Source organism: Dipodomys merriami, unplaced genomic scaffold, assembly GCF_024711535.1.
Source record: "Dipodomys merriami isolate MVZ:Mamm:240054 unplaced genomic scaffold, mDipMer1.0.p SCAF_27, whole genome shotgun sequence".
NCBI classification, from domain to species: Eukaryota; Metazoa; Chordata; class Mammalia; order Rodentia; family Heteromyidae; genus Dipodomys; species Dipodomys merriami.
In genome coordinates, this window is record NW_027204159.1 from 16,712,433 (window position 1) to 16,725,921 (window position 13,489).

At 47.9% G+C, this 13,489-nt stretch overlaps 1 protein-coding gene across 1 annotated transcript in view; it reads left to right on the forward strand.

Annotated features, from left to right (window-relative positions):
• Positions 1-12,496: 12,496 nt before the first annotated feature.
• The window catches only part of Ppargc1b (PPARG coactivator 1 beta), a 114,305-nt gene continuing 113,312 nt past the window's right edge, over positions 12,497-13,489 (forward strand). The window contains exon 1 of the mRNA XM_070036380.1: positions 12,497-12,577. Coding sequence (XP_069892481.1) covers positions 12,500-12,577 — 78 coding nt within the window. The 5' untranslated portion in view covers positions 12,497-12,499. The remainder of the gene's footprint in view (positions 12,578-13,489) is intronic.

Here is a 13,489-nt window from a genome sequence, read left to right on the forward strand (position 1 = left end):
CCCACTTCCTTTTTTTTTTGTGACAGTATAAGAGCTTGAACTCAGCATCTTGTGCTATTGCTTAGCTTTTTCACTCAAGGCTAGCACTTTACCACTTGAGCCATACCTCCTCTTCTGGCTTTTTGCTGGTTAGTTGGAGTTTAATCTCATTTCTGCCCCTGCTAGCTTTAAAACATGATCCTAGATCTCAGCCTCCTGAGTAGCTAGGATTACAGGTGTGAGCAACTAATGTGTGTATATGTGTCCTGCCCTTGGTTTTCTGAGATCGGATCTTGCTACGCAGCTCAGGTGGGCCTTGAGTTTGAGGTAATCCTATGTCAGCTTTCTAAGTGGTGGAATTATCACTGTGTGCTACCACACCAAAAGCTGGTGTTAACAGCGTCTTCCATGTGCTGGGAACTGTCTTGTGTTTTGGGAATACTGCAGGAGGGAATACTGCTTCCTGCTCCCCCTATTTTTGTTTGCTGAACAATTAAGAAGCAAAATGATTTCAGAGGTTTAATTTATATCAGGTAGCCAAAGAGGGCTTCTCTGAGGAGATGAGATGTGAACTGAGGAAGAAGGGGGTGAGCAGGCTGCAGCAGGGTGGGCTGAGAGAAGAGTGTTCCAGGCCAAGGGAACAGCAGCTACAAAGGTCATGAGGCAGAAGATCATTCATCTCAGGAAACAGAATGGAGTTCTTGAGTGAGGTTGAATTCTATAAACTGTGAAGAGCCCTGACAGTAATTATCTTCCTCGAGGGTTTCAAAAGACTCTCACATCCTTTATCTCAAATGATCCTCAAAATAACTGCAAATCAAAGATGTAGGGCAGATAAGTACTCTTAATCCTGCTTTATGGAACAAAAAAATTCTTATGAATTGTCTTTGCACATTTTCCCCAAAATAGTCCCACTGTACTTATATGCTGAAATTTAATGTCTCTTCATTATCTTTTATTGCTCTTGATGATTAGAATCTTTTGAAAACCAGATATATATATCTAAAGATATATCTATCTATAGATACAGATATCTATCTATCTATCTATCTATCTATCTATCTATCTATCTATCTATCGCTTTCTCTCTATATATATTTATCATGGTATTTAAGTCCTCATGGTTCCTGATTTAGCTTAACTATTACTAAGAGTTATTGATTTATGTTTTTCTTTTCTTCTGATATCTTGGTCTAGTTTTGGTATCAGATTAATGATCTTAGAGTATGAAATAGAAAGTATCTCTCTTTTATTTTTGGAAGAGGTTATAGAGAATTGGTATGAGTTTTTTTTTTTCTTTTTATGTTTCCTAGAATTCACCAGTGAAGCTAGCTGGGGCTTGGCTTTTCATTGTAGAAAGATTGTTTTGACTTCTACTCTATGCTCTTATTCCAAGTCTATGAAGAAGTTCCGTTGAGTCAGGTCAAAAGTTTGTGCTTTCTAGAACTGTTGTATATATCTGAGTTCTCTCATTTATTGCTCTAAACTTTGTGGGGTGTGTGTGTGTGTGTGTGTGTGTGTGTTTATGTCCAGTCTTGAACTCAGGGCCTTGTAGTCTTGCTCAGTTTGCTTGCTCACAGTTGGTGCTCTACCACTGGAGTCACACTGCTAGTCCAGCATTTTACTGGTTAATTGGAGATGGTGTCGCAGGGACTTTTCTGTTCTGGCTGGCTTTGAACCTTGATCCTTAGATCTCAGCCTACTGAATAGCTAAGATTGCAGATGTGAGCCAACAGTGCCTGGTATCTAAACCTTTTTGTTGTAATAATGTCTCTTCTGTGGTGAGTCCCAGGCACCTTGGATCTTAGTCACCAGACAGAGGCAAAACCAAGAGGACATCTCCAGGAGCTTTGCAGTTGAGCCAGAGTAAAGGGAAGGCTTGGTGGCCCTCTCTCCGCCTTCTCTAATGAACCCCAGAAGCTCTTCCTCTTCCTTCTGCACTTTCTCTTTGAGAAGATAACTCTCTTCCAAATTACATATAGGGCTTTTTATGTGCCATGGATCCTCTGGAAGTCTATAGACCCTTATTCTGATTGTGTGTGTGTGTGTGTGTGTGTGTGTGTGTGTGTGTGTGTGTGTGTGTCTGCATGTGCGCATGCGTGCTCTCTTGTATGCACTACTCTGTTTTGAACTTAAGGTTTTTGCATTTGATAGGTACTCTATCCCTTGAACCATACCTCCAGTCCTGATGTTTACAAATATATAATATATACTACACACAGACCAAATCAAGTAAATTAAAATTATGGTGAACGAGTTAACAAATTACAGAAAGAATAAATCTGTCATCTGAATATATGATTTGTTGGTGACTTTTTTTTGGGTTGGTCATGGGGCTTGAACTCTGGGCCTGGGCACTGTCCCTCAGCTCTTCAGCTCAAGGCTAGCTCTCTACTACTTGAGTCATAGTGCCACTTCCGGTTTCCTGAGTGGTTTTTATTGGAGATAAGAGTCACACTGACTTTCCTGCCAGGGCTGGCTTTGAACTGCGATCCTCAGATCTCAGCCTCCTGAGTAGCTAGGATTACAGGCATAAGCCACTGGCGCCCGGCTATGACTCATTTATTTATTTATTTATTTATTGGTGCTGGTACCAGGGCTTGAATTCAGGACCTGGGTGCTGTCTCTTAGTTTTTTCTACCATTTGAGCCTCAGCTCTACTTCTAGCTTTTGGGTGCTTAGACTTTCCTGACTGGGCTGGCTTTAAACCATGATCTTCAGTTCTTAGCCTCCTAAGTAACTAATATCATGGATGTGAGCCACTGGTGCCCACTCTGATTACATTTTTTTTTTTTTTGCCAGTCCTGGGGCTTGAATTAAGGGCCTGAACACTGTCCTTGAGCTTCTTTTTGCTCAAGGTTAGCACTATACTACTTGAGCCACAGTGCCACTTTCAGCATTTTGTTGTTGTTGTTGTTTATATGGTACTGAAGAATCAAATCCAGGGCTTCATGCATGCTAGGCAAGCACTCTACCACTAAGCCACATCCCCAGTCCCTACATTTATAATAGAAGAAAATGTTAAGTTTCAATTTGAGATTGGAAAGGAGAGATATAATTTATTTTTTGCCCATCCAAATTCATGGTTTGTTATTAAGAAATCCAGTTTGGGGCAGTTTATATGAAACTACTTAACTCCCAGATTAAGAAGTAGGTGTGTAACCCAATACTGGTCAATCAGAGCAAGGGCTGGCTAAGCCATGAGCCTCTGTACCAAAGGGATGCAATCAGTGAACCTTGGACTTTTACTAGGCCACTAAGAGACTTCCTTCTTTTGGCCCTGAGGAGAAGACAGGCCTGACACACCACGTCAAAGTCACCAATAGAGAACCTGCCTTGCAGTAAGTAGACTGAGAGGAAAGCAGAGTTAAGAAATGAACATCCATACCTCCTGACAACACTCCTCCCTTGAATGTGTTCATTGTGTAAACCAATATGTTGTCAGTTGGAGCCAATCTGGGTGGGGTTTTCTGTTCATTGCAACCAAAGGAGTTGGAACTAATATAGTCCCACGGAGCTTAGCAGAGTGCCTGGCACCAAGTGGGCTGTTTAGGAAGGAATGATGAATGAATTTCCAACAGTGTAACAATATGATTAATGTTACTCAATGAGTTCACACATGCAGATCTGGCTGGATTGTATCCTAAAAGATGAAGGGTCAAAATAAAGCAATTTACAGAGTTTTGCTGGTTGTATGACAGAAGGAACTCAGTCATCTATTGTCATTATTTTCTTATTAAGTGTTGCATAGTCTTCAGTGATATCACTAGGACTGTGTAGTGAGCTAGAGAAAGTAGTCTTGAAGTACAAGTCTAGAATCAAAAGCTATAAAGTAAGTCTCTAATATACACTCATATGCAAAATGATGGAGCAACTGGAAGAACAGTTTCAGGTAGGATGGGAGGGGGGACGTTTGTTTGTGCTGGTACTGTAGCTTGAACTCAGGGCCTGGGCCTGGTTTCTTAGTTTTAGCATTTAAGGCTGATGCTTTAGCACTTGAGGCACAGCTCCACTTTTGGCTTCTTGGTTAACTAGAGATAAGAGTCTCATAGACTTCCCTGACTGGGCTGGCTTCAAACCACAACTCTCAGATCTCAGCCTCCTGAGTAATTAGGATTACAGGTGTGAGTCACTGACACCTGACTGGAGGGGGAGGAATTTGACCAAAGAACATTATATGCAGGGAAACAGATCATGAAACCCCCTTGAACAATTAATTAAAGCTAATAAAAAAGAGAGAAAACAAAACAGAAGGGAACATCTAGACTTTCTTTTGGAAATAGAATATCACGTCTAGTACACACAGAGAGGGGGAATAAATAAAATAAAGTAATAGGGCTGGGAAGGTGGCTCAGTGGTAGAGCGCTTGCCTTGCATGCATGAGGCCCTGGGTTCAATTCCTCATTACCGCATAAACAGAAAAAGCTGGAAGTGGCACTGTGGCTCAAGTGGTAGAGCACTAGCCTTGAGCTGAAGAGCTGAGGGATAGTGCCCAGGCCCAGAGTCAAGCCCTATGACTGGAAAAAATAAAATAAAATAAAGGAACAGGTACCAGAAGTTAGAAGAAAGAATTCTGAATGTTTTCAACATACAGAATGATAAACATTTGAGGAAATAACTAGTGTCGGCCTGATATAAATGTTATGCAATATTTTCCTGTATCAAAATATCATATATTATACCACTAATATATACAAGGTTTTAAGTTTCAGTTAGAAAATAAATTTAATTTCAATTAAGAAAATGAGAAATAACACAAAGATACACTAAGAAGGAAATTTCAAAATAGCAATTACAGTACAATTCTACTTTTATAAAGGCTAAACCATGAGTTTCTCAATAAACATAGATGACCATTTAGAAGAAGAAAGGCCTGAGGTTACTTATGACTCCCCGATAGCGGGCTCCTCTGTTGGGAAAGCCAATATAGAAACTTATCCTTTCTCTGTAATTTTGTGCTGGCCCTGGAACTTGAACTCAGGTCCTTGAACTATGGCTCATTGACCTGCATTTTCAGTGCTTTTTTTTTTTTTTTGGTGGTGGTGATGGTGGTCCTGAGCTCTTCAGCTCAAGGACTCTTGTCTCCAATAAACCACCAGAAAACCAGAAGTGGTGCTGTGGCTCAAGTGGTAGAGCACTAGCCTTGAGCTAAATTGCTCAGGGACAGTGCCCAGGCCCAGTGTTCAAGACCCATGACTGACAAAACCCAAAAAAGTCTCATGGACTTTCTTGCCTGGGCTGGCTTTGAACTGTGATCCTCATAGCTCAGCCTCCTTAGTAGTTAGGATTACAGGCATGAGCCGCCCGTGCCTGGCCATTTCCAGCTTTTTGCTGGTTTATTGGAGATAAGAATCTCTTGAGGCTGTCTTCCCAGGCTGTCTTTAAACTTCGATCCTCAGATCTCAACCTCCTGAGCAGCTAGTATTATAGGTGACTGACATGAGCCACTGGCATCTCTCTCTCTCTCTCTCTCTCTCTCTCTCTCTCTCTCTCTCTCTCTCTCTCTCTCTCTCTCACACACACACACACACACACACACACACACACAAAGAGAGAGAGAGTCTCTCTTTCTCTCTCTCTCTCTCTCTCGTACAAGGATAAAAGAATTATACATCATTGTGTCTTTTATAGTTTAAAATTAGTAAAGCAACTCCAGCACAAGGGTGAACATATCCTTTTCATTTGCTTTTCCTGACTGTCAGGACTCTTTGGGAGGCTGTACCCATGATGCTGTGCTGCACCCAGGACTCGGGTACAGGATGCCCTGCTCAGGTGATGCTGAGACACCCTATGAGGTAAGGTTCTTCTTCTAGCTGTCCTCTGTTTTCCCCAGTCCTTCTAGTTGCTCTAAGAACTGAGGAGATTCCTCCTCATATAAAACACTCCTGGGGTGGCCTACTGACCTGGATTCTTCCCTCCAGCCTGACTCCAGCTCCCTTTGCTGCCAAACTACGTGTGGCCCAGATGACTTCTCCTGCAAACTGGAGGGAATCAGAGCATATCTCAGTCAGGGCAGAGGCCCTGGGGAGATGGCCATCAGTAGCAGGTATGGGATGACTGGTCCAGTTCAAGCCCATTGTTGTGCAAGTACAATTGGAGTTTCAGAGTGGAGAAGGGAGTTGTCCTAACTTCCCTCAACTCCTCTATTTCCATTGGAGAACATGTTGCACCTTCTAAACTGCATGGGGACTCTTCTCCCCTGTATGGGAAGCCTGGAGCTATGAATTTGTGAAAGAATGTTATCATTGTGCTCATTCTATGTGCACATGTAATGAAATGTTTGTGGAATCAAAGTATATGTAAACATCATGCTGTAGTTTTCCCATTTGTTGAATTTGATTCTTAAGATAAATTATTCTTATGCTAAATTCCTGCAGAAGCTGAGGTTCCACACCAGCCCTAGCAGACAAAGCTGAGATAGTCATATCTCCAATTTACCAGCAAAAGGCTGGAAGTGGAGGTGTAGCTCAAGTGATAGAGCACCAGACTTGAACAAAAAGCCAAGTGAAAGTGTGAGGCCCTGAGCCAATACCAGCATCAAAAAAGGAAAAAGAAAACAATCACTATTGATGATACAGAATAATGAGTGTAAAGTACTAAATCTTGTGTGAAGTGAACTTATCTACACAAAACTCTGGGTCAGGGTTAAGGGTATGGCTCAGTGGCAGAGAGTGCTAGTCTAGCAAGTTTGAGGCTCTGAGTTCAAACCCCAGAATGGCCAAAAACAGCAAGGAAAAATGAACAGAACAAAAACAACAATAAAAACCCTCTAGCTTTCTTTCTTTTCTCCCCCAAAATCCCCAAGACAGCCAGTGACAGAATATGCAAGTATTTCCATCTGCTTGTCTGATTTGATAGTTCTACAAGGGTGAGTTTACTGTAAACCAAATGGGAACTATATTGCTCTTTAATGTCAAGTGACAGTCTTTTTTTTTTTTTTTTTTTTTGTCAGTCATGGGACTTGAAATCTGGGCCTGGGCACTGTCCCTGAGCTCTTCAGCTCAAGACAAGCACTCCACCACTTGAGCCACAGCGCCACTTCTGGTTTTCTGGTGGTTTTATTGGAGACAAGAGTCTCACAGACTTATCTGCCCAGTCTGGCTTTGAACCATGATTCTCAGATCTCGGCCTCCTGAGTAGCTAGGATTACAGGTGTGAGCTACTGGTGCTAATTTTTAAGTAGAAATTACACAGCCATAAAAGAAGAAAAATGAAAATGAACTCACATCTTTGGGCCTTCATTTCTACATCTAATAAACAGGCATAAGAAAGGCTCTGTCTAGGATTCTTCTATAATCAGGTAAGAAAAAAGGCACATTTCTAACCCACCTGGCTGTGTTACAGGCTTTATGTGGTCATCTGTGAGGCTGAAGAGGGAGGATGCAGGAGAGCCCGCCCCTGTAGAAGTGAGAAGCACTAAGAGCTGACTCAAGTGCTGCCCAGCCTGCTGATCTGGAGGCCATTTTAATCACTTGTAGCTTATGAAAGAGAAAGTGATCTGCTAAGTGCTTCCCCAAATGCACCAATGGATTCACAGCTTGTCCCTCTTCAAGGAGGGAATGGTGATGAACACAAATGACTTGCTTCTGAAGGTTTTTAAATGATAAAGTTCTCCATTCTCAATTCTGAGGCCATTTGGGAGCTATGTTTCCGAAAGTGCTTCACGGATAGTTTATGCCTGTAATTCTAGCTACTTGGAGGCTGAGATCTGGGGATCACAGTTCAAAGCCAGCCCAAGCAGACAAATCTGAAAGAGTCTTATCTCCAATTAACCAGCAAAGAACTGGAAGTGAAGGTGTGGTTAACATGTTAGAGCACCAGCCTTGAGCAAAAAAGAAAAAAAGCCAAGCAAGAGTGCAAGGTCCTGGGTTTAAGCCTCAGTACTGGAGCAAAAATAGATTCCATCACACTTGCAGAGAATGAAATCCAGAGTGTTACACACATAAGCTGGAGTCCTGACTTCTAGTCTTGATTCTGACAGTCTAGACTGTGTGACTAAGGTCACATTCCTCTACCTGTACAATGAAGCCAGTGGTAGCATGCTTTCTCTTATCTCTTGAGAATTCTAAAGTTCTGTCACTCCTCAGAAGATGGAGGTGGATTTCAGAAGGAACAATATACAGTAGATGCTCAGCCTGAGCTCTTGTCTCTTGGACATAACCAGGACATAGATGAGCATCTGGTCCCCTGGCCTGGGTCATTGCATCACACAGTCATGGGTGTCTGGCAGGAAATCTCAGTGACTGTCAAGACTATTGGTCTTCCCTTCCTCATTCAACAAGTTTCCTAAGCAGTTGCATTGACTAGAAAGTAGGCAGGGATGGTGGATGCTGAGTTCATTGATGTATCTATCATGGAGTAGGTGCTGCTTCAACATCTGTTGATTGCCAGGTAGTCTTTTGCAGTAAAGCCACCTGGAGGAGCCTATGATGTCTGGGACCGCACCAGAACGACTGAATTGAAATCCTCGCTGGCATGGCCAGAAATCTCAGGCCACTGTCATGTAGCCCAGAGTTTCAGAACTACAGCCGCAGTGTCTGAACCAAGCATATTTCTATTATCGGAAGGGAGAAATGCTGATGTTTTCACTTTTGAGCATTTGTCGGGAGGGACTAAAATATTCCAGTCAAATACTGCAGGTTCATTTTACTGAAGCCATTTCCGTGGCACGGGGAGAGCTGTGGACTTTGGGCTGGATGGGCACAGGGCTTACTTTCACTACTCTCCTGGGAGGCGAGGCCAATAAAAAAGCAAAGAAGGTAACAGCAGAGCCACATGTAGTCCAAGTTTGGCAGTATTATTGCCCTTCGCCTGGAAGTCATAAACTAAGAAATGTGCCACTGTTCCAGCTTCCTCTGGGTGGTTAGCTCACGGGTGCTTCAGACTCTCTAGCTTCTGGGTCTCTAGCTTCTGGGTCTAGAGCTAATCACTTTAACCCCTCTTAAGCTCTAGTTTCCTCCATCATAAATGGCCATCATGATTCACCCTACTGAGGGCTGTTGAAAGGATTAGAGCCGACACAAGCTCAGGTGTCTGGCACACACTCCGATGGGAGGTTTTGACTGAGACCTAGAAAACTGCCAGGGGGAAGGGGGAAGGGAACTCTGGTTTTACCAGCCTCTGGCTTTTTCATTGCCCATGTAGGAGCATGGGCAAAGAAGGAAGGAGGGCACAGGATCAGCTAGCACTTTAGATTTCTGAAGGTTTGTCTATTTGCTTTGACATGTTTTTACGTGTAGCCCTGGCTGGTCTCAATCTCCAGATCCCCAGCTTCAGTCTTCTGAGGACTAGGATTACAGAGTTTGAAGGCTTTTAATCTCAAAGGACTCCATACCTGCAAGGACTAGATAGGGTGACGGGCTAGAGACCAGGACTGGCCTGTAATGAAATAATTCCTGGGACAAGATACTTTGGAAAAGAAACCAGGTAGCTTGGATAAGGGACACTCTCAGCTATTTTCTTCCAGCCAGAAGCCTGTTCTGAGGCTGAAGAGATTACTGGGAAATGGATGGCTTTTCTACATTGTTTTGTTTCATTGGTACCAGAGCTTTCTATTGTTTGGCTTGCTTATTCATTGCTGGCACCCTACCACTTGAGCCATGCTTCCAGCCTAGTATTTTGCTGGTTAATTGGAGATAAAGTCTTGAGGACTCTTCTTCCCTAGCTGGCTTCAAATTGTGATCCTCCAGATCACAACTTCCCGAGCATCTAGGAATACAGGTGCAAGTCACCTGCCTTTGAAAAAGTATATTGACACTCTCCTTGGCTAGGCAATGAACAACAACACTTGCGCTCTGTAACTTCACAGATGTGGCCTCTAGGCTAGAAAGCATTAGCACCAGTCAGGGGCCAAATTGAATAGGGAGAGCTTGGAATCTGTCCCACAGGACTCTGGTATCCAGCAGCAGCAGAAAAATGGAGCCCTGGGAGTATTCTAGTCCTTTATGCTAGAATAAAGCTGATGATGATGATGATGATGATGATGATGATGATGATGATGATGATGATGAAGAAGAAGACTACGACGACGACAGGTACTTTCCACCTGCCAGGCATAGGGCCAAGCAACTTACTTTCCAAAAATTGTTTCATTTTATCCTACAATCCTTACAAGTTCCTTTGAGAAGCAGCACCCCTGCTTGCCCTTTTACAGAGGGGGCAAACTGAGTCTCAGAGAAGCTGAGTAAATAACTCTTACTATTGCTCTTCTTGACAGTACTGGGGTTTAATGCTAGAGCTTGGCACTTGCTAAGCAGGCATTCTATCACTTGAGCCACATACCCTTGAGCTGGGGGGGGGGCGGGAAGGCGTCTTGCACACCAGTACTAGAGCTTGAACTAAGGGCCTTATGCTCTGGCTTCCCTCAAAGCTGCACTGTATCCACTTATGCCACACCTCCATTCCTGGTACTTTTCTGTTTGATTGGAGGTAACGGCCTCCTGGATTTGTCTGCCTGGGTTGGCTTTGAACTGAGATCTTAACAGATCCCTGCCTCCAGAGTAGTCATGTGAGTCACTGGCATCAAGCCATTGACCTTAAAAAAAAAAAGTAACAAATAGTTACTAAAAGCTAATTTGAACCATGTAAAAATCTATATGTAAGGAGTCCAGTACAGGCCTGCCAGCAGCCTGTAAGAGCTGGAAGGAAGGTAAGTAATGGTTGCCTGGGCATTTAAGGGACACACACACACACACACACACACACACACACACACACAATTTTCTCCCAGTTTTTTACAAGTGGGGAAACCAAGGAGCAGCAAGCAAGCTTAGCTTTTTCTCCCCGTGAAGCCAGCCACTGTACCAGGCACTTAAAAAAATATTATCTCTTCAGTCACCGTAACCTCCCTAGAAAATAAGTATTTTCACTATTCCCATTTGTCTAGATGAGGAAACCAAGCTTGGGATGAAATAACTTGCTGGGGTCCAAAACCAGGTTGGTAAGGTTGACTTCTGAAGTCACTCAATCCTGGACCAGAACCCGGGATGCCTGACTCCCAGTCCAGTGCTCTCAGACCACGTGTAGCTCTCTTTGGCATGAATCGTTCCTTAAAAGCGTGCTGGCAGTGAGCCCAAAGAGTGAAATCACACCCTGCGGTTCTGGGAAGCTCAGGCTGGAGAAGGAAGCTCTTGCCTTGCTGCTCAGGTTTGAGCAGGTGCTGGGGACTGTTTCCTCCTCTGACAGCCCTTGGCAGGGAAGGGGCAGCCCTCCTGAGTGTGGGCAGGAGGATGGCGGGAGGCTGGCACGTCCAATAAAGCAGCCCTAAATCTTCCCGCCTTCTTGCCTCTATCCAGGCACACCCTAGTCTCCAACCTGGCAAACAAGCGGGGCGGATGCTGACAGATCAAGGTTGATTCCAGAGATAGAGCTCTGGTTCTGGCTCAGGCGCTCACCTGGTCTGCACCCTTCCCGGTCAGCTTCCTCTTGTGGGGGGTGGGGGGATGAAAAACTCTCTAGTTCGTCCCGTTAATGCGTGCTTTAGTAAGCAACTATCATGACCCGGGAAACAACACGTGCAAAAGCAGATTCGAGGCGTTAGGCACTGATGAGAGAGTGAGGCTCAATTCTTCCCTGAAGCCAGTGAAAGATAGCAGCTGACCCGGTTTTTAAAGGCAAGGCCTGCAGAGCTGGGGGGCGGGGGGGAGCCCATGCGGCGGAGTGGGGGGACAGCACTGGGTTGGTCCTCGGAAGAGTGGGGGGGGGAGGACACCCCAGGATGCCTTTGTTGGGTGAAGGGGTGCTGGCTAGTGGGGAGCCAGTGGAACTGGGGAGACTGACAGCATCACAGCCAGCTCACATCGTGGGCCACGGTAAGAAACTCGTTGCCGTTTTTCCGGCGGAGGTTATTGGGAGGCGCTGGGAGAGGAAGATCCGGCCCGCTTTAGCAGAATACGGGTCAACACATCCCCCAGAAGAAGAAGAACGCCACCGCCTCCGAGTAGCGGTCCCTGACTTCCTTGCCTGGGAGCTGTGCGCTTCTCCTCCTTCTCCGCTCGGCAGCCTGGGTGGAGAACGTCAGGGCTCCAGAGCTATCGAAGCGCCACCGTGGTTTCGAAAGAGGTTTCACGCCTGCCCGCGCCTCAGTTTCCCTGGCTGTGTAGAGCAGGTTGTCTGGCAGGGCCCGCCCAGCGCTAACGCAACGTGATTCGCTGGGGCAGCTGGCGGGGGGCTGCCCGCATTGCTGCGCAGACACCCGGCTGGGGCGAGCTGGGGCACTGCCACCTGGCTGCCGCCGCCTTCCTCCCCGCCGGGGAGGGGGGGCACGGGACGGGGTCGCGGCGCCACACGCGGGTGCGGGAAAGTGGGTGGGGGTTGTGCGACCCCAGGCTGGTGCGGGCTCCGCGCTGCCCCGCCCCCGCAGCCCGCGGCCCTGCGGCAGCCGGGGGCTCGAGCTCCGCCCCCCGCCTCCCGCCTCCCGCGGGCCCCGCCGCCTCCTCCCTCCTCCCTCCCCGCTCGCTCGCTCCCTCCCCCGGGCCGGCTCGGCGCTGACTCCGCCGCACGCTGCAGCCGCGGCTGGAAGATGGCGGGGAACGACTGCGGCGCGCTGCTGGACGAGGAGCTCTCCTCCTTCTTCCTCAACTATCTGGCAGACACGCAGGTACGGCCGGTCGGGGCCGCAGGCCCGGGGCCAGCGTGCCGAGATGGCTGAGCTGCCGAGCTGCAGCCGCAGTTGCGGAGGTTGGGACGCCGCGGTGGGCACGCGGGGGAGATCGGGGTTCCAGGCTGCAGAGCCCCCCCTGACGCGTGCCTGGCGCTGCGCCCCGAGACGGGGCGAGGGAGCCGGAGGTCCCCGGAGCGCGGCCGCAGCTCTGGAGACACCGCGCCGCCGGGCAGGGTCTAGCCGCGGCCACCTGAAGTCGGCGCTGCCCCCGCGGGCAGAGCTGGGGGTGCCGCGCTTGTTTTGGGGGAGACGGAGCGGCGCCGAGGAGTGGGGGGCCCTCAGGCTGGCCCTGGGTGCTGTAGGCGCGCCCTCAGCGCCGGGCACTTGCTGCCGTACTTTCACGTGGACTTGTGGCCGCGGGACCGGCGCCTGCCCCCCATGCCCGGAGTCTCCTCGCCCTCCCCAACCCGTGACCCCTCAAAACGATGCTGTCGCCCCCCGCAGCTCCCCACCGGCACCCGCAGCCCCGAGTTTCCAGCCAGCGGCCCGCTAGGGGCGGAGGGGTTTGCGGGGCACGTGGACGTCCCCGGCGGAGGCAGCGCCTTCCTGGTTTCGCTCTCCCGAGGAGCTCCCCAGGGGGAAAGCGAGGCAGGCTGGGGACGGAAGGACGATCCGGGGGTGCCCGGGTCCCCCTGCGGCGCGCGGCCCCGGCGCGCGCTCCACGACGCGGGGGGAAGGGAAGGCTAGGCGGCGTCCGGGGTCGGGCCGAGCCGGGAGCCCGGCCGGCCGCACGCGCGTGACAGGAGAGGTGGCTCTGGTGTGCCGGGGGACGGAGGCGAGGGCGAGGAAGCCTGTCGCTCGGAGACCCGGAGGGGGGTGCTGCCGGGACGAGCCCTAACGGGGAACGCC